The sequence below is a fragment of the Drosophila mauritiana genome, chromosome 2L (genome assembly GCF_004382145.1).
Source record: "Drosophila mauritiana strain mau12 chromosome 2L, ASM438214v1, whole genome shotgun sequence".
NCBI lineage: Eukaryota > Metazoa > Arthropoda > Insecta > Diptera > Drosophilidae > Drosophila > Drosophila mauritiana.
In genome coordinates, this window is record NC_046667.1 from 17,356,379 (window position 1) to 17,379,222 (window position 22,844).

Genomic DNA, 22,844 nt, shown 5'->3' on the forward strand with positions numbered 1-22,844 from the left:
CTATCACGTTGTTATTAATGAATGAGTATTTATGCATATTTACGGCTGAATTTCCCCACACGATTGCAGAGTTTTCTGCCAACCGTATCCCCGCCTGTATTCCTTTTTCTCAGTCGCTATTCGTTCGCCACTTGAGTTTCCCAGCCTATTGTGTTTGCCCTCGGCCTGTTTTTCTTTTCCACATTTTTATTGCTCAGTTTTCGGCACTTTATGCAAATTTAACGTATTGAATGTATGGCTTACGCAGCCACTGGTATTTATATTTAAATTGCGTGAAGTCAATAAGGCGATAAGTGTTGCCCTGAAAGTAGGCAATGGTTTTTCGGCTGTAAACTAACCTGCAGAATGCGTTTGGGCAGATTGCGATCGTCTTCCTCAGTGATTTGTGTACGATATGTTTGACGATCGAATACCGGTGGATTATCGTTGACATCGCGAACGTTGATCACAACGGTGGTGTAGTTATTTTTGCGATTACGAGTTGCCTCCAGGCGCAGTTCGTACTGCAAGATAAAAGATTTCAAACAAATAATTATTAAATTATTGTAGCACAACTGTGATAATGCTTATATTTCATTTCAAATTTACAAATGACTAATACCCCATTTTAACATTATAAAGCTTACGTCAAGCCAGGCATAACTAAATAAGCAATTTATTAATTTAAATGAATTTCAAATGTCACTAGCACTTCACATAATCTAGCTTTTACGTTTCAATAGCTAAATATGCATTTATGGTTATATAGAATGGACACTTTTCGAGAAATAAGAAGGTAGGCAATGACCATCAGCAAAACTCAATTATTTCAATTACCAGGCTGCCACTGTTGTGTTGAAATTTGAACAACAAAAGCCAAATTCGCATGAATGGTCTGCGAAGTTTTTTTCCACGGGTAAAATAAAACAAAGTTAAAAGAATGAGTACCAAATACGAAATTGGCAACACATGTTCCGGACGCTGTGGCTGGTTGTTTTGGCCGTTGTGGCACTGCCACTGCTTGTTGCATGGCTGGATATTGACAGCTACACGGATTTTCAGTCCTGTTTGGGGTGCCAAAACAAGTTGCGTATAGGTGATGACTACGCGGGGCAGGGTGCTTGCGAATTTCTATGTGTGACTGCCTTTCTTCCACACAGAAAAATTGTTTAATAGTCATTTTCATAGTAACTCATCTAAAGATTACCAATACTATAATGTCCATAGATAAATGTATTGCTCAAATGTACTACACAAGCACTACAATCTATATAAATTAATAGTATTTGACCATTTCTTTGGTTTCCATTTTTTTCAATTGGTTTTCTTTTCAGAGGCTGCAAGAACGCATTACTGATTTTTCTCAGTGATAGATCAGTGCGTTAGCAATCACGTTAAAAATGCGCAATGGGAAATGTAACGCCAGCTGTCTATATATATCCTCTGTAGCCGAGAAGTTTTTTGAGATAGAAATGCTACATGTAAGCGAATTTTCCGTTTTTTCTGGATTAATTTTTTTATACGCCTTGACTTGCCTGGTCGAAAGTTTGGCGAACCCCCTGAAAAGTTTTGCATAGTTTTACATATTTTCCTTTTTTGTTGTTCATCGCCAAAGCGGAAAAATACATAAATTATGCATGCAACAGAAAGTTAGGACCTAGTAAAAGAAACTAGGACTAAGAAAAATGTGCAGCAACTTGTAGACAAGTGGATACACAAACCAAAACAATGTGGCATCAATAAATCATTTGAATAGTTTTTGAATAAAAAAAAATTCTTGTGAATCCTACTAAAAAGTATATTTTACTTTAGTATAGTTACTTTAGTATAGTTGTGCTAGCTAGCTAACACAAGCTAGCTTGTGTTACTATAATAAGTCCTAAAATCTGTTAAAATTGTTGCATTTTTCCCAGCTTAGACTAGCTTTGCAGCAAAAACCACACTTTCAGCAGTTGTAGAAGTTCCAGAGTAGTCGACTACTTACCCTTGGCCTCGTTTCGTAGTCAAGTGGACTTGCCACGTAAATGACACCGGTGGTGTTCTGTACGGCAAATGCATTGCCTATGTTACCGCCTGTGATCTGGTATCGAATATTCGTCGCTGCAAAGAGATAATGAGAGCATGGCGTTAAAAAAGATTAAATTTAACTCAAGGGGGTAATTCAATTGGTGTACAAAGTACTCGCGGAGCACTCGGCGTATGCGTAATGAAAATTAATCAAATTTAAGTAAAATAAGATTATGAATACTTAATAGGATCGTCGTTCGAAAGAGCTGCGTTAATGAAATTGTTAAAGAATAAAGTTTTCGGTTTGGGTATTTGAAATTTGGGTATATAAAAATTTCTCACTATTTTTTTATTTAATTTCTTATCAATGGATAATTCTTTATGTTATCGAATTTCCTGAGGAGAATTTGAAGAGCCTACAAAGGGGAGGCTTCCAAGCAAAATTTTGACTGCCTCAAGATTAAAAAACAATGAACAAAGTCAAAGAGAAACAAAATGGCAGCCACGGAGGTAGCTGAAATAATTAAGTTCATTAAAAAACATTTTTCCCCACGAGAGTGAGCCCAAGGACATGGCCCCAATGTTTCATAAGAATGCCAGGCACAACAAGATGCCATATAATTTACTTATTTCATGTTTAAACAGCCTGCAAAAGTGTTGTCTTTGCTGGCGGAATATGGAAATGCTCTCATATGTGACAACCAGGACACGTCTGGAGGGAGCAAGAGGGGTGCGTTAGGGGGAAAAGTGTGGAAAACAGGAGTCGGGGCTGACGTTGCCACATTGTCTGTGCATTTATGCGGAAATGTGAAAGGCAAACATTAGCGTAAATTAGCGACGCGTAAATCGCTTAACCTGCTCGACTAGCTGAGCGGGGGAAGGGAACTGGATGAGCAGGATGTCAGGAAGCTGGAGTTTTGAGGCATTAAAAGTTGGCCACTTTTGCTGTTTGTGGGCCATAATAGCTTTCTGCACAATTAAGGAATTAGTTGGAGAGCTGATCAGTGAGTTTCCGAAAGGTTTTTAAACAGAATTCTACATTAATTCAAGCCATTTAAGATATTTCTTTATGACAGCTATATATACTCGTATACACAGTACAAATACAATTTATAAGCGAAGAGATATTTTTTTATTCTTGCTAAACTCACGTAAACAATTTTTAAAACAAATTAGTAAACAGTAACACAACAAACTGTCTTGACTAAGACAAATAACTAGCCCCATGTTCACATTCTCGCTGCAATTGGTCGTGGTTGAACTTGATAAATGTATCATACTGCTCTGCCATTTTTTGAGTCAATGCTATTTCATATTCCAGCACTACCCGATCCTCGCATTGTTTCATCATTTCCCAGCACATTGATTTCAATTGCTGATAGGTAAACAGATTTCGGTCATCTTCAGTTTCTGGTTTGACCATCTGTTTCTCCGATTTTGGGCGACATTCCTCCGAATCACTAAAGTCACTATCATGTAATACTGGCAATCCCATCAATAACTCTTTCGGGACATCTTGTTCGCTAATTATAGTCAAATTCTTTTTTATGATAAGATTTCGTAATCGCTTTGCGGGAAATATATCAAGCGAGTTGTCCTCCCAAGGAAACGATCGCTTCTGCGAAATGCTATCGACGCCTGGAATACTTTGGAGGGACAATTTTGTTAACTTCTTTTTGATGCAGTTGCTCCCACATCGATTTGTCGGACCGATATGCTGAGATTCCTCATCCAAAGGTAGTAAACGCTTTCGCGTTAGGGGATTCATGTTTATTTTTTGGCTTTTAATTTTTTTTCCGATTTGTTCTGTTCACTTCCAATTCGACAGGCAAACTGCCACGCTTACTGTGCTATGTTGTGAAGTCATTTTCCCATTTCTTTTTACAAAAGTATACAAAATCTATTTACGCTAGCCAATCCAATAAAATTATATTTAACCAGTGTTATATTTATTAAAAAACTTCTCTGGCCGCCCTCTCTTGAAACATTAATTATGTATTCTGTTTACACTTTAACGCTAGAACGCGAATATATAAAATATCTCCATCAAGAACCTATTTATTTTTGTTTTTAAATTTTTTCAAACCATAGACTATGGTATAACAACAACATGAACAACAGGAGTAGCTCAGGCGAGTCGTGTTAAGTAGACCCCAGTCTTAGACAATGACGTTTACAATTTACGATGTCATGACGCCATTTTTAAATCACTGATAATGATAATAAATTAATATACAGACACCAGAGACCCAGGCTCACATGGGAGCAGAAAAGGCAGTAAAAGTATCCCTGCTCGTCCTTCGCAACCTTTGCGATGTTGTTTGTGTACTTATTTAGCATGAAAAGTCATTTTAAAAAGTGGAGGGAAAAACATTCTCGTTTTTTGCCATGGTTTTTTGATCTTTCTAGGTCTTCGTGTGCTCATTTTTTGTTCTTTCCTTTTTATTTGAAGGTTGGGGTGTCGGATAAGTGTTTTTATGGCACACACTGAAAGGTTGTGCGACTCCTGGTTTTCCTCCCAGCCAGCTCTTGGGTGGGTCTTTAAAAACGAGTCCTTAAAGTGATGGGAAAGCCAGGGAAATAAATGAGCTTCGTTTGGCCGCCTAGAACTCTTCGAACTGGTTCGAATGTGAGAACATTTGGCCAACACATGGCAACCACTCGCGCACATTCAAATAAATAATCTTTTCGCTCATAAATTCGCAATGTGGCACGCAATGGTACAAAAGTTTTACAGCTCCATTCGTACTTCCAAGTTGACACAAACATGGCAACGCAAGGAGTCGCATAAGAGATTTGTCCTGACCCTGTTTTGTTGGTCTCAGCCTTCAATTCATATTCTATGCGACTCACACACACACAGCTAAAATCCTCTTCCTTCAGCGAGTAGTTCAAAATTTTCGTGTGCCCATTTATTTTTCCGTTCGCCGGCTCTGTTTCCCTTTTCTGGAGGGATTACACTGGGATCCGTTGCTGTGGCAACCTTTGAATTTAAATTACAACATCTACGTATAAGTTACACATATTATATTATTTTAGGTGAATATTTTGGTAATTAAAAAACACAGATATAACAATGCATTTATGTTTTCTTTTCGATTTGATTTGTAATTGAATGATACAATAGAATTTAGATATTTTATTCAGTAACTGGTAGGTATAACAATTACATTGTAATCTCTAGCATTTATTTCTTCTAGATATACCATACTATTTTGCATGCATAACAATGATTTGTATCAGTGTGCTTTTGTTGTTTCTGCTCTGGTTTTTTCCAATTCGGGTTAATGCTTTTTTCGCAGTCGTCGCGACGGCGACAACAAGGACTCGTAGTCTTCTCGGATGTCCTTTGAGAGCTGTTGCTGTTGGGGAGACTGATTCAAGTGAAGACAAAGTTCTACCCACGAGTTTGCCTCTCCCGTCGGTAGGGAGAAAGTTGTTAAACGCTTTCAATGAGATTTTGAATGTTTTTCGTGCTGCAAATCGTATCTGCCGCAGACGAAGAACTTTCCCCGTCCCTAGCCGTATTAACAATAATAATTTCCGCATGGGAATCAATAGACAGATAAACAAATATTCATATTAGATGCTCACTTGCTCTCCGCTTGTGTTTGTCTTTGTATTTTATGGATTTATGCATGACTATGAGCTGTATCTTCTCTTATGTATCTTTGGCCTTACTGAGCTTTTATATTTTTGTAATGTTTCGTAAATATTTGCGGTACATGGCCGATGCCTAATAATATTTAACAATGGCTGCACACACAAACAAACATTGCTATGTATTAAAATAAATAAATGTTGTAAATGTCTATTATGACTGCGGGGAAGGGGAAAATATTCTGGAACGCCTGTTTAATATTTATGCATAAATTTTCTGCGGCCCCATGAGGGAAATTGCCCAATTGGTTTTTGCCAAATGTTTATGACGTCCCCCTATGCACGAGTATTTTTTCGTATAATTTTTTGTGGCTTAAGGAAGGAAGGAAGTCATAGGATTCATGACTCAAGCCGACTGAAAATGTCGCAATCGCATGAATTGACAATATCAAGCAACCAATTATTCTCCAATGACTGCCTTTTTGCTTTTACTTTAGTTTGCGATAAGTGAGAAGGTAAACCGATTACGGACTTAAGATATTTATTTATTTGTTTATTTCTTGTTCTTTCTTTATTTCACAATTTAACTGAAATGCTTTAATTTACTGACTGAATCAGTGGTTTCTAAAGTAAAGAAATAATGCCTCAATTGAGCTTATCAAGTATTTTAATTTTAACCAAAATTTTGTTAAATTGAAAATGTAATGAGGCAAACCAATAAAGGCAATGATTGCCGTGCTCTGAATAAATTACTAGTTTCATGTCCTTAATTGCTCAAATAATTCCTGCGTATACATGTATGTAGCCAAAGCTCACTGACATTCTTGATGGACTTTCTCCCTGAAGCAGCTGTCTACGTCTTAATGTCTTTCAAATGCAAATCGTTGGACATGATATAAGCGTATGGCCCCCGGTCAATTACAATTAAAGAAACACTTAATGAAATCAATTGGTAGTTCATGCAATTTATATTCTTTTGCTCAGGCGATTAAGTACGAATATCCTCGCTCGAGCAAAAACCTAATTTCAATAGAAGGACGAAATCACATTAAGCCTGATGAAGGGACGGTTTATTGTTTATGTGTAGTGCTTGGATTGTTGTTACTCACACTCATTGTGATCCTTGGCGTTGACAGTGAGGACAGTGCTCTGCAAATCGGCATTTTCATCGATTTCAGTCTCGTACAGAAATCTATCGAAATACGGCGGCGAATCGTTTTTGTCGGCAATACCAATGCGTACAAATTTTGTAACTGCAAATGAGAAAGAAAAAGAAAGCCAGCCATGATATAGATACTCATACTGTGTAAATAGATTGCTCGGTTGCATGTTCTTAGTGTATGAAATGCCAATAAGCAGCATTAATTATGGCAAATTTATTGATTGACAAATTGCGCGCGTGCCTCCTTTTGCGGTCGAGGAAGTCGTATACTTATTCGTTTATGTTCGAAACGTGGCAGGCATAAAAGAGGGTAGTACTCCAACCCCACACATACGTATATCACCAAATTTACTATACACCGAAAATAACTGGGCTATAAATTCGTTACTACTTAAAATTGAAGCAAACATAATAAAGTTTTAATACAAATTTAAAGGAAAATGTATTAGCATACTGAAATAATCTAGTATGAAAAAATGGGGTTTACAACGAAAAAATAATTTTGATGGTACATGGTACATTACTTTGTTGTGGTGCACAATTGTTGATTTTCCAAATTTCTCAGCTTGTAAGGGAAACTATTGGCATGTTATCCCCTTGCTACACCAGATAAAGCCTCAGTCAAATATACTGAACCTAGAAATATGTGCGCAACTAAAAGCCAGCAGAAATCACAAAACAATCTACTCAAAGTGAAAAGTTTGTGTCCCCCTTTTCCAGTCGAAAGCAAAATAAGTTTTCACAAAGTGCACTGCGAATTGAGGGATTTTCCGGCTCTCCCTTCGGCAAGCGCAGCTACGTTTGTTTGCCTCACTTTATTTGCTTATTTCCTGCTAATGTCTTGCCAAACAAAACTTTCTGGATAGTTGTGTAGTTTAGTTTTCGGAACGGGAACGTGCGTTAATGAGTTTTATTCGACTAGGAGAGCTCAAGGCAAATACGGAAGGAAATTGCACTTCACAAATAAGCGTGGATTTTAGCAATCCCCACAGAGAAAGTTTTTTAACTTTGGTGAGCTTGACAATTGTTTCCCGAAAAATATGAATTTCATGTAAAAGTCGGGTCATTAACAAAGGAATCCTTTCAAGCTCTTAAGTTTTCCCTAAATAATTAAGTTCCACTTTATTGGACTACTAAAATATTTTCGAGATGCGTCTTTGCCAACCTAACTAACAAAGTGGTTTAAGCGTTCAATTTTCCCAAGAGCATGAGAATGACTTGAAAGGTCCTTCGCCTTGTTTTTGTATCGGTTCCCACATGCCGGAAGCAATAATCTGTTTTTACAAAAAACACGAAATGCTTGCACAACTTCGGCATAAATATGAGAACGATAAAATGTATACATTCGCCAAGAATAAATGCTCGTTAACAGCCAGAGCAGCCAGAATGAACGGCCAGTCCCACAACATAAAAGAGCAGAGCTGCAGTATGGAGATGGAAGAATTAAAATGGCCAGCAGGCGCACGTTGCGTATACGAAATATTGAAAAGACGACAGTTGCCGGGGCAATCCTTTCGGCTGCAAAAGCATTCTGTGGAATGCACTCAACACTTATAGTCTTTAATAGTTTTTAAAGCTGCTTTCGAAATTTCCAAGTTTTAGCAAGAAATGTACGTTTTCGCAAGAGTGCAATTTATTTATCCCTTGCGCAAACCAAAAGCACATATGAGCAAGGTCCTTGGGATGTTACTTTATATTTTTTACGCTTGTTTGGCAGATGACATAAATTGGAAATACAATTTTTGGTGGCCAAGCGGAAGTGTTGAGTAAACTTTCGATATTTGACTTGCCTAAGCACTGCATTACAGAATCTGTTGAACGTTTAATTTGTTTTGGCTTTGTTTGCTTTGCAAGTAACTTAATTGAATTTTGTCAAAAGTTGCGGGACTGAGAAGTTTGAGAAACCAATTAAATATTCGACGGGAAATTCGAAATGCAATGAGCTTTCACCCTTTTTCTGTGAAGTGTGTTTATGGCAGCGCTCCTACAAATTCTCCGCTCACACACGTCATTCATTCGTTTGAATGCTCAAGTCAAACTTGAAATTCTTTTCATGGAAATAAAAATAAAAAAATGAATGAACTCCTCGCCTTTCAGCTCTTTCATACTCAAGTATGGGCTAAGACAAATAGAATCTAATTTAAAATTTAGTTCTTTGCTTTACTTAGGTTGCAGGTAAGTCTAGCTATTACGTGTTAGTCCTTCTTTGGCCCAGAAAATGAAAGGAAATGAGAAATGAGCAAAATAAATACGCACACACTCACACACTGTTTTTTTTTGGGCATCAGCCCAGGCCAAAGGCTCGTATAAATAAGACCCTAAAAAGAAGGAAAAGCGAGTTGAGTGGAAAGCGTTTAGGAAGAAAACTCCAAGGACCCCGATGCGTGTTGCTACAATATACTGAATAAATACAAACACACACGCAAACACGATGAGCAAACATTTCTGGCATTTGAAATTGCATTTCGCTGTGTTTTTTCCCTTCGCCCCCAGGTATCTTGACTTAATTTTTTGGCACTCAGGCATTATGGCTCAGTAAACGAAAGGGGTTGCCTGCGAATGGACTGCAACTAAAAAAATCTACAAAAAATATATGTAACGTAAAAAGAATGTTCATATCAGTGGTTCAGGGACAACTTAATTTACTAATCTACTACGATGCGGTTTTGTTTGTGTTAAGTGTTTATGTTTCACTTTCTTTATTATTATTAAATAATTTATCTTCACATACAATTGGAAGGTTTAGTCACATAAACTATTAAACAAGAATTAATTTCTCATAACCAATAACAAGTTTAATCAGTAAGCGTTAAATGTTAAATCAGATCAGATTAACTCAAGATATTTTTCTAATCCGTATCTGTATTATCTTTATGTTATCACGTTTCTTAGTCCCTGTGCCGCGCAGAAAAGCAATGCGTGGTGTTTGGTTAAAGTGGCTGCCTTTTTGTTGGCGTTAAATTGAGCAGCAAAGTGGGCTGCGCCCAAGTCATCAGCCAGGTAGCATGCTCTCGCTTTTCCGCTTTTCGCCCATTTCCCCACACTTTCTCGCATTTTTCCATCGCTTGGCAGAGGGGCAGTCAAAAGGGCTCACTTTAAGCTATTAACGTGCAGGCGGAGGCGTGAGGCGTAAGGGGCGTGGCCGAGGGCAGTGGCAGGTGAGTTGCCGTCAGCTATTTATGGTCGCATAACTGGCACACTAACAAGCCCGGCCACGCCCCCTGCCGCATCGCCGCCCACCTGCTGGTGAGCCATATGTCAGTCCATGAATGACTGGCAGCTGGCACTATTTTTGTTTTTTTTTCTCTCTTTCGCAACCCCGTAAACATTTCTCTATTTTATATGCTGCTTTAGAATTCTTTTTTGTTTTTCCTTTTTTTTTTGGTTTTTTGTTCAGCAAAGCAAAAGAAATAAAAAAGGGGAGAAGGGAAAATGTGTGCAAAGTGGCGTCAAATGTCAGAGCTGTTCAAATCAGCCATGGAAAACACACAGATACACAGACGCAGACTCTCGCAAAGTCAGAAATAGTCAAAGCAGTTTTTGTAAAGCAAAAAAGGAAGCTACATTTTCCAGAAGGCAACAAAGCGCATCACATTAAAACTGACAGGAAGGTGGGGTAAATGTGGGGCTCTTTCCCTTTGACAACTGAAAGCTTATCCCTTTTTGGGTGGTATTTTTTGAACGCCAATCCTTGCATGTGAATTTAATACAAGCTTTTCGATAGATCAATTTTTCAAATTTTTAGCTGGATTTAAAGAAATTATTTCGGCACTTTATTTATTTTATATTTAAATTGATTATATCTTGCAATAAGTGCTTTAATTTTCAAACTACACAACTCATCAAAAATTCGGGTAATTTAACTGATTAAGATTCAGCCACAAACATCAAAGTGTGTTGGCATACAAAGAAAACCGAAATTGTCTTATTGGTGACCGAGGCCGTACTTTATGCCCTTTGGCATGGTTTACTTTGGTGGAAAATCTAGTTAAACAAACGCCCTCAAAGTTATGCCGCAAATAAATAAATTACAAATTTTAATTTGCTAATTAGTTTTCAGGGCGAATCGTTTGACAACAAAACAAACAGATAGATAAATAAACACGGCCGAAAATGTGCAGAAGTAGAGTGCGAATAAATAACCATAAAGTTTTTCGGCAATATTTTAATCCTCTAGGCGTCAAACGGAGCTTAGTTAACACACACAAACAACGCGTAATAAATTTGCAGCAAGTGTATGATAATCTTATGTTGCGTTTACTCATGTACGTTAGATTAAGTTTTCCCCTTAGTTTTCTGTGTAATATGCAAAAAAGTTTTCGCTTATCCTAACTAAAACAAATATGGACAGAGATCGATGGCGCGGCGTGAAGGCCGGAAAATACCACCCAATTGTGCGTGTAAAAGTTATTATTAGTTTAATGCCCCAAGTGTTGGCAGGCGGAAGAGGAAGTATGTTAACAGTGCGTATGCGTGATATGCCATGTGGCAAAAGTTTAAACTGCCTGACAGTTTTTACACGCCCATTATGTTGATGTATGATGAAAGACAAGGGTTCGGCTTTGTTGCGCTGCGTTTGTCAGTTGAGCATTTGCATAATGGCAACTCATTTGACTTCTGACATAAGTGATTGGGACGCGGCAGTTTTATAATTAGTTCTACCATTAATTTATTGCTCCCGTCAACGCACTGTGATCTTGCACACAACTGCTGCTGACACTTGACATTCGGCATAAATGTTTCCATAAATAATACATAATAAATAATTAGTACAACGAATAGTAAATCGATAAGACCATAAAATGCTAAATGGCAAAAACAAACCTATGATATATTATTATATCTTTAGGCTCAACATTTATTGGGTTAGCTGTTAGGCTCATCCATTTTGACCCCTTGCTGTGTAAGCATTAAAACAAGTCTCACAAGGGAAACCTTTTGCACAGACTCATCTCCATCTAAAAGAAAGTACAATTAAATCCGTTAAATGAACTCGTTGAACCCCACGAAATTCAAATAATACCCTTGGACCAAGCCGGCCATGTATTCAATTCTCATTTTTTGTATCCAGTAACGTGCAGCTCATTAACTTTGATGATGGCCAGCTCGAATTTTTTCGGGCCCTTTGGCTTGGGCCTCTTTGTTGTGCTGAAATTTCAATTAAAACCGGGTCCAAGAGCGTGGAATATTTGTATTCATTAGCCGGCCCGATGATGATGATCATCGTTACCGACATCCGATGCCGGAAGTGACCTGCACTTCAGCTTTATCCCCTGGGCTTTTCGCGAGTTAACCAACACACAAAAAATTGTTAATTAAACTTATGAAATGTTTAGAAGATTTTTTTTTTCCATTCACCGCCTGCATTGCGTTGCGCATTAAAATTCCTGTGAGTTTCCTTTCAGCCAGGACTAATTAAAAAGTGTGCGCGGCGGACAGTGACAAACAAAGCGACAAACAGCAAAACAAAATAGTCCGTAAAAGCAGGGGGAAAAGTGTAGACAGTTCGGTGTACCGATATAAAAAAAATATGGCGCTATTCCCAGACCCCCACCACAACTCTGATGAGTTGACAAATATTTTGCCAGTCATAATGAGTTCTCGGGCAGGAGGACAGGAGGACAAGGTGAGGTGGAGACCTTGTTTATGGGCCTCGTTTTCATCGCTCTCATCGCCGCTGTTCATTAAGAAACAGGACGGTCCACCGCGGTGCACCGGCGTGTTAATTACGACCCACATCCGACGAGCAGGGTGGTTTTCACTGGGCTGTGATGACAGGGTTAATGGTGGAACAGCACCAAAAGCCGCAATTAAAAAGCTGGTTCGCAGAAATTACACTTTTATCAGTGAAGATGTGTTGCGTATACGACATGTGTGCCGTGTCACGGCTCGTGTGCGTCAATATTAAAAGTCATCCTAATCGGGAATTAATTTAAAGTTTCGATTGAGTCTGGAAAGTCTTACCTTAAGGAACGGGAGGGAGTGTTGTCTGGCAGTCTGTCTATCTAACTTAAGTTTCCTGGCCTAAAAACTAGATTATTACTACCCCTTTTCAAAACAAAAGTCTCCCTACTTTATGTCAACCTAATTATGAGTTTGGTACGTTAACGCTGTGTTATCTCAAGTAGAAGGCATGAAGGTAAGTACATAGAAATACGCTAGTTGAATGCTTATTGGAGCTATTATTTTAAGATCCAAGACATTTTTGTTAGTATAAAACATGGCAGAAACATTGCAAAATATGTTTGTTTTTTATTTCTAGCCATATGCCTGTCCGTAGTGTTGGGTACATTCCTCATTACGTCGAGAGGGAATCAACTAAGAAAATTGCGCCGGAAAGAGCCGGGAAACATAACTGCATATTTAAGACGAGGGGCAGCCACATCCCCGGAGGCGTCGTTAGCCAGGATCCCTCACGTACACACGTGCAGACCCAGAATCTCAGACTCCTTCACTCTCGCCTCCGCAACAAATTACACTTCATGAAATTTTCACAAGACCATTTACATTGCCATAACGACGCTGGGACGCATGGGTAAGTAATCATGTGCACTTATAAGTAGCTACACAAAAGATCTCAGTTAGAGGGTATTCAAATGGCCGTACACACTTACCCAAATAGGTGCTATTTGTCAAAACCCAAAAGATTTTTAATGGATCGACCATAACTACGCAGTTTCAATGGCAGCAGAAGCTATTTCGGCGGCTGTAAGTGAACAAGCTGCTGAAAGTCGCAAAGTGCTGAGCAATTAATTTGCGTCGATTTGGCTGGCCAGGTGTTTTCCTTTCGTTCTGCTGCAACGACACCTTTCCGCAATTTCCTGTGATTAAAATGATAAGTTTGCCTGTGCCAGCTCGCGATTCTCGAGCTCTCCGGTTTTCCAGCTCCCTTTGTTGATTTGCACTAGTTTTAATGAGTTGCTGCGGTGGTTGTTGCCTTTGAGGTATTTTTGCAATTTGCGCTGTGCACTTTTATGGCGTTCACACAAATCAAAACGCTGCGCGTGTTTCATAGTAGTTGGCATTAATATTTCGTTTGTACAACTCAAGCTATCATTTTGCACTCAGCGACTAGCTAGAAGCAGAAGCCAACAAAAATATTTTACATAAATTAAAAATATCACATCGCGCCGCGACCTTGAACGAAATTGTTTGAGTTTATCCAAATTTTTAAGCGGAGTTTTGAAGCTTTCGTTTTGCTTATTAAACTGGTTAAATTTGTCCTTGGCATGGCAATTAAAATTGTTTGTTTATTTAAGTCAGCAACAATGTCTCGCACACACACATATTTCGCCATTATCCCCATTGCCAACATAATCCGTAGCTATTAAAAGCTTGTCACATTGTCAAAAACTCTAAGCAAGCTTTTCCAGCAGTTGCGGTCGTTTTCGTGGCCACTTAATTAGAATTGGTTAACATAAAGTTTTGTTTCCCAAAAATATTTAAGTAACTTTTAATGACTGACAAGGTTGGGTGAGGTTGACTAGTTATGTAAAGAATAATTACGATTTTGATAACATTATTATGGGTCCTAAGAACTTGAAAAGTTGTATGATTATGATTGATTGACAGGTCAAGTTAAGTTTGCCATTGAATCAGTGAATGAAGAAATTCATCTTAAGCAACTTAAGAAAAGTAAACATAATTATATGCAACATTTAGTTTGATTAATGGTATATATTAATTACATTTATAAACTAGAGTATTCCATGAATCTGTATAAGTTGCATAAGACCGAAGTTAATTCTATACAAAGTAAGCGCTTAATCCCATAAAAAGTTGCTCATTACTTTTATTGCAACAGATTCGTTATTTAGAGGTCCAAGCTGCTGCCAAGGATATGCTCTAGTTTCGGTAGAGCTCCAGGCGAGGTAGCGCCTAAGTCTTAGCAATTAGAATTGCCAAACTTGCCTAGGAAATTCTCAAACGCTGCTCAAACAGTTGGCCATTAGCTAACTTGGGCCTAGACCAAACAAAAGCCGGCCAAGGCGGGCCAATTAACGCAGCTAAAGCTGCCCAAAATCCGCCCAAGGAGCTTTTTAGTCCTGGCCACAGCCTTGACCTTTATCCGGAGGCGTGGACAGGCTCCTAAATATTTAATTGTTTATGCTATAAGGGGTAATGGCGAAGCCTCTTTTCACCGCCCCACCTCCCCCAAAATGTACTTTAACAATTTGGCCCACTTGTGAAGGGACTTTTAATGGACAGCTGGCCGGCGGAGAAGCATCCACTTCTGCGTTGCGAAACGATTAAAGCCAAGGCAAAGTAATTAGTGACTCAATTGCTTCGCTCTGGCGCCGAGCACCGCATACAAATAGCCTGCTTGGACTTTGATGGGCTATTGGTGGTTTTGTCATAAGCCCGTAAGCCTGCGAAAGCTGGCCAAATCAATTGCCAGCCAACTGGCACGCTCAAATATGAATAAAAATATAGAGCAGGCACTGGGAAAAATGAGTGTGCAACTAATAACACCATCAAAAGGAAAATGTCATTTTATATTAAATATTTTAGGAACAATCAAAAATGTACATCAGATTTACGAGTAAGGTTAAATCCATAAAAAATATTCTTCAGACTTGAGTTTGTTTTTGTCCACATTATCCCGATTTCACAGCGATTTGCTGAGCAGCACCCAAGCTGGGCAAAAATTGAGGTCAGGGAAATTAGCGTCAGACTTGCCGTCTTTAAGTCATTTTGCCAGCTCTATAATCCGCCTTTAACGCAATTTATGCAAATTTATGCAAGCTCCTGCTCAAACGGCAGCTGCTGCCTTGCATTGAATAAAAACGGGAGATGGAAAATTGAAGTCGGCAAACAAGAGTTTTTCTTGTTTTCGGCCGGCTGTCTTATGCTCCTTTGCCTGCCAAAAAGTTAAACATGCTCATTTCTTAACTTTTCTTTCAAACGGACCGACGAAAAGAAAGCCTCAATGCAGCACAAATTTCGAAATTGCACTTTTCCGGCCCAAGATGAAGTCGGCCAAAGCAGAAAAGAAAAATAACGAAGAGGAAGCGGGTAAAACTGTTGCCCAGCCCCGCCGGAAATACAAAAGCATAAACTTTCCGGCCAAAACTAACCGCACACTCTTCCGGGCGACGGGGCAGCACGAGGGGTATATGGTACTTCAGTCGAGTGAGTGTCCCGGGCCGACATTTGAAAGCGCCAAAATATAAAGCGCAAAATGTGGCGGAAGTTTAATGAATATAAACTTGCCCGATCCCACAAGCCTCCACCAAAGACGGTGGATTTTGTGGCCAGGGGAAGGAAGCCAGCCAAGTAAATTAGCAGAGTTCACTTGCAAGAAAGTGGCAGGAGCAACGAAAGAAATGTGATATCTACCAAATGGATGTGGAATGACAAGTTTATGGAGACCACAGGAAATCAACTCGTTTATTTATGAAAAGCAACTGCCACAACTTGTCGACCACCTGCTGAGTTGAAAAGAAATGCCGACATTTGGTTTTTGAAAAAGACACATTTTAAAGCACAAAATTCCGAACTTCCAAAAGAAAAACAAGAAAATGGGTGCAAACGCACATGTGTGAAATTTAAAAATGCTAAAAAGGCAAAAGTTACAATCCTTTCTATATTTTGTTTAAAAGAGCAACTTTCAATAACATAACATCGATGAGGGATAATAAAGCAGACATTATTGTTTGAATTCAAGTTTTTTTCATTTCAATTTTTGTTTAAGCACTCGTACAAGAAAAATGCAATTAAAATGAAAATAACTAATTACTTTATATCAATTTGATTTAAATGTTATTTTCCTAGTGAAAACATTACAATCACAATGGCTTTACACAAGAGGGACTTAATCCAGCGAATTAAGCATTGTTTAATGCAACACAAAGTGCACTTGATTGTCGCAATTGGAAAGTTTTCCTAAAAATTAAAACATGTATGTGTCTACGCAGCTCCAGGGGATGATCTAAGGAATTAGCAGATAGAACTCAAGTCCCAAAGCGCTTTTGCATTCTGGGAACCCCCGACAAATTTGTTGCTTTCATTGCACTTGTTGTTGTAAGCGTTGGTGCTGTCGAATGCTGTTTGTTGTTGGCCGAACAAATGGCAAAAGTTTTAGCTTTGTTTTCACAATTGTTGACGTGCAATTCAAATGAGTTAACAACGCAAAAAGTGAGTGACCCACATAGCCACGCCAAAGCCAAAGCCAACATCTGGCGAACCAAGTTTAAAAAAAAGCGGAGGAGCGGAATAATAAAAAATAAAAACGCATAAAAGAAGTAAAAAAAATCATATAAATGGAAAAACATGAAAACTTGAAGTTGTAAAAACAGCGAAGCCAGAACAAGCAGGCAACATATGTATGTCCTTATTGTTGTTGATGCTGTTCACAGTTGCAGAACAACAAAGTGAATGAAGGCGGTCGTCGGCAGATGGAAAAGTGCCTGCGCGGGGCGGGGGAAACAATTATGAGCAGCGTTTCCGGGGAAAACCCCAGCCAGCAGATTGCTGCCTGTTGCAGACAAACATCCATTCCATCCACTCGAGTGTTTGCACGCTCGCCGACGAGCAGCTCCCAGCAAAATTGCATCCTTAAAGAGCAACTTGGCAAGCGCATCAAATGCGCTTAACAATTCAATTAGCGAGACACTGTAAGACGGATTTGGTAAGAGGTGGGGGAGTGGTGGATGGTAAAACTGCTCAGGAACTGGGACTTTGGCTCAAGTTTCCCGGGCTGGCAAACAAATGAAGCAGCAAATATGCGCACACGAAATAATCAATCGTTCCCGGGCCAGCGGAACCCAAATAAAATGTAATTAATTACAGCTTGGTTTTCTTTGTTTTGTGGGGTGGCCAACTTTTGCAGTTGGTCCCGACTCCCAACTCCCACAGCATTCATTTAAGATGTATAGCTGCAGCTGAAGACATCCGACCGCAGGGAACAGGAAGCAGAAACTCAGCAACTCAGAAACTCTTGTTCCAGTAGTTCTCCGCCTGACGTTTGGCATAAGCAATTCCCGGGCTTAAAGGATTTTCCGGCGCCACCTTCGTCAGGGCATCCTGTTGAAAGCTGCAATTTGTAGAGTAGCTGAGGGCCCGCCTTGTTAATTTGTCTTAAACTTTCGCCCGCAGTGGATATTGAGTTGGGATCGGTCAAGAGTCTGAATTATTCTGAACTCTGTATAGATGGGTTACCAAACTATCTCAGAAATTTGCGCTCAAAATTTAATTAGTTGCAAACATGCAAAGAGTCTTTTTATGTTTACAGACTTATTATTAAGCTTATTCGCTTATGTACACCTTATGTGCTTTAAATTCGGAGAGCTATCTATGGTATTGAAGATTTCTCAGAAACAGAATTCCACTTAAGATCAATAAAGTGCCATTCAAGCAGCCAAACAACACTGTACATCCGTGGGTCGGTTTAGTGAGCCATAATCGTCTTATTATAAAGATACTCTATTGCGGCAGACGTGTCATGTTGTCATGGATATACAACAATCGACAGTTGGTGACTAATAAAAAGAAATACCATAAAAGCAGCAATACGACCGCCGTTTATATGTGTTTCAGTGTGGCGAAAGGACAATTGCTGTGCTGGCGGAGCACTCGGGGACGAAATAACTAACCGCAAGTGGAGGGCACACAAACGGAAACAGGACACCAGTGGAGCCAAGGATCCAAGGAGCCCAGGAGCCCAGCTGCAAAGCTGGGTAGTGTGAAAATAACATTTTAGCTTTTGTTGGCTCGTGACAGGCTCACGAGATCCCTGCGTCCTTAGTTTCGCCACTTTCATCCGCCTGTCCGATGTCAGTCAGCAGGACTCTTGTTGCTCACGGCAGGAATATGCTGTATATGAGTGTGTGTGTGTGTGCTCCTTGAATGGGCTGGGTAAATGCGAAATCGACGTGTTTTCGGGCGTTGAGTATTTATGTGCTTTTATTTTGTCAACATTTCGTTTTTGGCCAAATGAAAATAAATTCAAATGATTTATTTACGAGCATTTGATTTATTTGATTTCCAGCATTTGCTTTTTTCCTCTGCAGTGCAATCGCTTCACCACCGCTCCACCGAAAATAAAATATCACCACCAACAGCCACACCCTTTGCACATGCAATTTGTTTTCTATTTGCTCGGACTCAGTTTTGGGGTGGCGCTGTTTGATATGCCCCGGAATTTATTTTATGCGGAATGTTTATTTGATTTGCGTCGGATTTTTTCTTTTTTGCAGTTTCATTTTCAGTGCGACAGTCAATAAAAATTTCAGTGTATATTTTATTCCCATACCCATGCCCACACACACCCTCACGTTACTTGGTGTTATAGCGTTATAGTTCAGTCAAATGGCAGAAAAAGTATTGCTTTTTTTGATGGGATTAGAGTGACGGAGGCAGTGAAATGTATGCATATACACATGGACTAATTCGAAACCGGATTAAGAGCGGGGCAATAACGCTTTGAAATACTAGAAAATGTTTGGTTTCTAGCAGATCGAAAGTAAGCGCGATGGGAGATAAATTGATTTTATTATTGGCATTTTCAGTTCTTAAACTTTTCATTTGGGGCATTCTCAAGGCCAGAGTGTCAGAAAAGTTTCAGTGGAAATAGAAAACCTCATCAATTTTCAAGGCTTTTATTGGGTCTATTTATTTGCTTTGCCGGGACCAGAAAGAAAAACTGAAAACGACCGGGAAAAAGTTTTTTCCTTGGCCAATTCTATTTGGTATTATTTATCTAATGGCATTTGTCGACGAGCATAAAAATAAATAAATATATATCTGGCCAGACCAGACACACGCCCCCAGCTCAAGTGTTTATGATATTTTGATTTTATTTCATGTGAAAGTTGTGCGCAAACTTTGGCCATCCCACAACGCCCATCCCCTCGTCAACATGCATTGATAATAATGACGCGCCCCTTACTGTTCTTCCCTACGATTTTGTCATGTGACATAAACATTTTGTTCGCACGACTTTTGTTAGTGGCGCAATAAAAACGCCTCGCCCGGCACTTTTGTCCAAAAACTTTCTTTTATTAAGATTAAAAATGACAAAGGCGCAATATTAGGGGAGTTCACGCTCCTTGGCGACCCGCTGATAAGCGTCAAAGACACTCGCTTCTGGTACTGCCTTTTGCCAAAAGACAAACTCATTTTCGCTTTCGCATTCAAGTGGGTGTCACGCATAAATTTCATAAATGTAAGCCTCATTATTTCTGCCTGCCATTTTGCGGCTGACGGAATCGCGAGACGGAAGGCGAGAAGCCAAAGACGCATCTGCCACGCCTACCATTTCCCTCATTTTCCCAACTTCCCAGCCCTTTGTCACGTGCCGAAAAACTTTCGTATACCCTCTCACTCGAACGGAGGATCTGGAACTCATCTAAATGGCGCAATTGTGCGGGTCTCATGTGGAATTATTATTTTCTACTTAGGGATGGCGGGTGTGGCGAATAAATGACGCGGAAAATCTCCTTAAAAAAGGGTGATTTTGATAAAGTATTTAAAAAAATCTTTATTCAAATGCTGAAATTGGTAAAACAAAGAGTGCAGTAAAATATTTTATGAACATATTTAAATAAATTATAAATCCAATAGAAACTAGGAGCTTTACAATGAATTTCAAGGGTCAGTAACATTGTGCTCAGATATCCTTGAAACTCTGTACATTATTGTTTAACTTCAATAGTAATACCCAACTAGTAAACTATTTGGCTAGGAATTTGCTATTTCCGGAATCTGCCCAATTTGTGCCAATGTCCTTTTCTATCCACTCGACTCCGAGGAGTTTCGGTGGCCCATCACTCAATTCGAAGATCGCACTTCTGGAGCGCTTGCAAAATGCTCGAGAATCCAGGGCTTCCATCATCGATGGCATCGCGAGTCGGACCGACAGCTAAAGTGACATCAATCAGGGCGTCCGACCACGCCCCTAATGTGTTCACAGCACACACTCAAGCACCCACGCACACTCACGCACACGGACTCAGACGCATGAGCTATAGCTATACCGTTATCAGCAGCGGGGCATGTAATGCCGATGCCAAAGAGAGTTTGCTGTTGTTTGCTCGTTATGTCGGCGCTTCAGCCCGGTACCACGTGGCGTATGAGTGCTCGCCACGGCAATTGATTGACGACAGGGAGGCAAAGTAAATCAATTATTGTGGAACAAAAGTTTCGCATTATATTGCCCTGACAAATTGCTGTTTGTTACCCAAGCCATCGAGCATTTGGATCATTAAAAAGTTGCCCGGGCCACAAAAGGATTGGGATTTCATGCTCAACAAGAAAAACACAATAAATAACTTGGCTTCTTTTTCCGGGGCATAATCTTGGTTGGAACATCAAATTGCCGTCGCAATGTAAACAAATTTCTGTTGTTAATATATTCGTTGAGATAGATCAATAAGCCAGATACTTGGCTTCACTGGGACCAAAAGGGGCTCTTTTACAACCGGACGGACCTCATTTTGCATTATGGCCCGCAGATTTATTTCGCTCTACAAAACTGTCCCATAAATATGTAAATTTCGCTTCCTAAACAGAAAGATATACAAATAATTCTCGAAAGAGAACAGAAAGAGATGGCCCAAAGTATGTGAATAAATAAAAGACTGAGAACTCATAAAACTGCATTATTGGGCTCTTGAGAGGGAAAAGTGGGGCTCAGAAAATGAATCACTGCGAAAAGTGAAGCAGCTAAAGCTGACCGCAAATCACTTAAACTTTAGCGGAAACTCATTAGTTTCACTTGGCATTTTCCCACTGCATTGCTTGGTTGGAAAGTGAACAGCCATCTGAGCCAAGAATGATTTCTATTGTTTCAGTTTTAAGTGCGCGCAACTTTTCCAGTCAGTCGAGGACTCTCGAATCGATGGAAATTAATTAAATTGCACGTCTGTAGTAGATTAAAGATAGCTGACTAAATGCAGTTGATTTCGTATTTATTTTCCACTCCATTTTGTCCTCTCTTTCAGTGTCTTTCCCTGTTGTGAAAAGCCAATTAATGCCCTTTTTATAGCCCCGAGATATAAGCTGTTGCCACTGAGGTGTTGTTATTTGCACTGCCTTTAACTAAACTTACTTTTATTATTTTATTGGACCCACTCTCCCTTTCCGTTTTGCTCGTTTTATGGACGAACTGCAAGGACGTGCCTTTAGCGTGGCTTGCCAAGGCTAATATAACAAAGAATTTGTCTTGAGGACATGCCATCATTTGGGCCAATGATTACATTATGCGATAATGTAGCTCCATAAAAGGCTGCGGGGTGACAAACAGATAGTGCTCAGAAAAGGGCGGTGGGCGGTGGCATTTCGTTTGCCGTAATAAGCTGTAAAAGTGCCACATACAGTTGACCTGATTTTGCCATCACATTCCTTTCTGTGCGCATCCTTGTTGCTCCTGCTTGCCCTCGTCTCCTTAGCTTAATCCAACTTTAAAATTATACACTAACGATTCACACATACAGCTGGGAAATCGGCGGTGGAGCCGGAAAAGCGAAGCCGCGGGGCCGCGGGGAGCAAGAGGCGCCTGCAGAGCAAGGATTAAGTTTGAAGCACTGAACCGTGCAGGAACCTAATGCAGGATCCTGTGCACTCGTCCTTGCATTGGCTACAATCACACACTCCCCGCTCACAGTTAACGGTGGGAAATGGGTAGGAGCTGAGGAAAGCACTCCTAGTGTAAGATACATTTAGAAAAAATACGACACATTAAATACGATCATTAATAAATTGTCAAAAGAATTACACTAGGAAATAATTGCTGCGACGTTAAAAGGGCTGAATCTTAACAAATAGTACTTTAAATTCAGTATTTTAATCAGTTTTTAACAATACAATGAAAATGGAGTAAGGAGAAACATTAGAGTTATCTAATGAAATTCACAAGTAGTTTCTTTCGGTGTATTTTCGTTGCTGTTCCTGTTAACTTTTTCTGCCCATATTCCAGACTTTCCTCTTGAGGACATGGGTGTGTGGAAAAGTCCTTTCCGCTGTTGCGCCTTAGTTGGCTCGTAGACAAAAAAAGTGGCAGCGCTAAAAACTCGTAATTAAAACGGCAAAATAAAATTTGCGAAAGGTTGGGATGTCATCCAGTTGTTTGTCCTATGCTGCATAATAATCCCTAAGT

General features: G+C 39.6%; 2 protein-coding genes across 3 annotated transcripts in view; both read right to left on the reverse strand.

The window, feature by feature from the left end:
- The window catches only part of LOC117150774 (putative neural-cadherin 2), a 35,325-nt gene extending 21,812 nt beyond the window's left edge, over nt 1-13,513 (reverse strand). The window contains exons 1-4 of one of the 2 annotated variants that reach the window (XM_033317818.1): nt 13,363-13,513; nt 6,696-6,839; nt 1,964-2,079; nt 339-503 (exon numbers count right to left, since the gene is read on the reverse strand). In XM_033317818.1, the coding sequence (XP_033173709.1) occupies nt 339-503; nt 1,964-2,079; nt 6,696-6,839; nt 13,363-13,414 (477 nt within the window). In that variant the 5' untranslated portion in view covers nt 13,415-13,513. The remainder of the gene's footprint in view (nt 1-338; nt 504-1,963; nt 2,080-6,695; nt 6,840-13,362) is intronic. The other variant, XM_033317819.1, reaches the window with a different exon arrangement.
- LOC117150775 (akirin) lies at nt 3,135-3,804 on the reverse strand. Its single transcript, XM_033317820.1, has one exon. It carries the CDS (start codon nt 3,752-3,754, stop codon nt 3,191-3,193), a length of 564 nt encoding a protein of 187 aa, XP_033173711.1. The 5' UTR covers nt 3,755-3,804; the 3' UTR covers nt 3,135-3,190.
- Nucleotides 13,514-22,844: the final 9,331 nt, after the last annotated feature.

Excerpts from the sequence above, each read along its gene's own strand:
- LOC117150775 (XM_033317820.1), bottom strand. The coding sequence starts at position 3,754 with ATGAATCCCCTAACGCGAAAGCGTTTACTACCTTTGGATGAGGAATCT.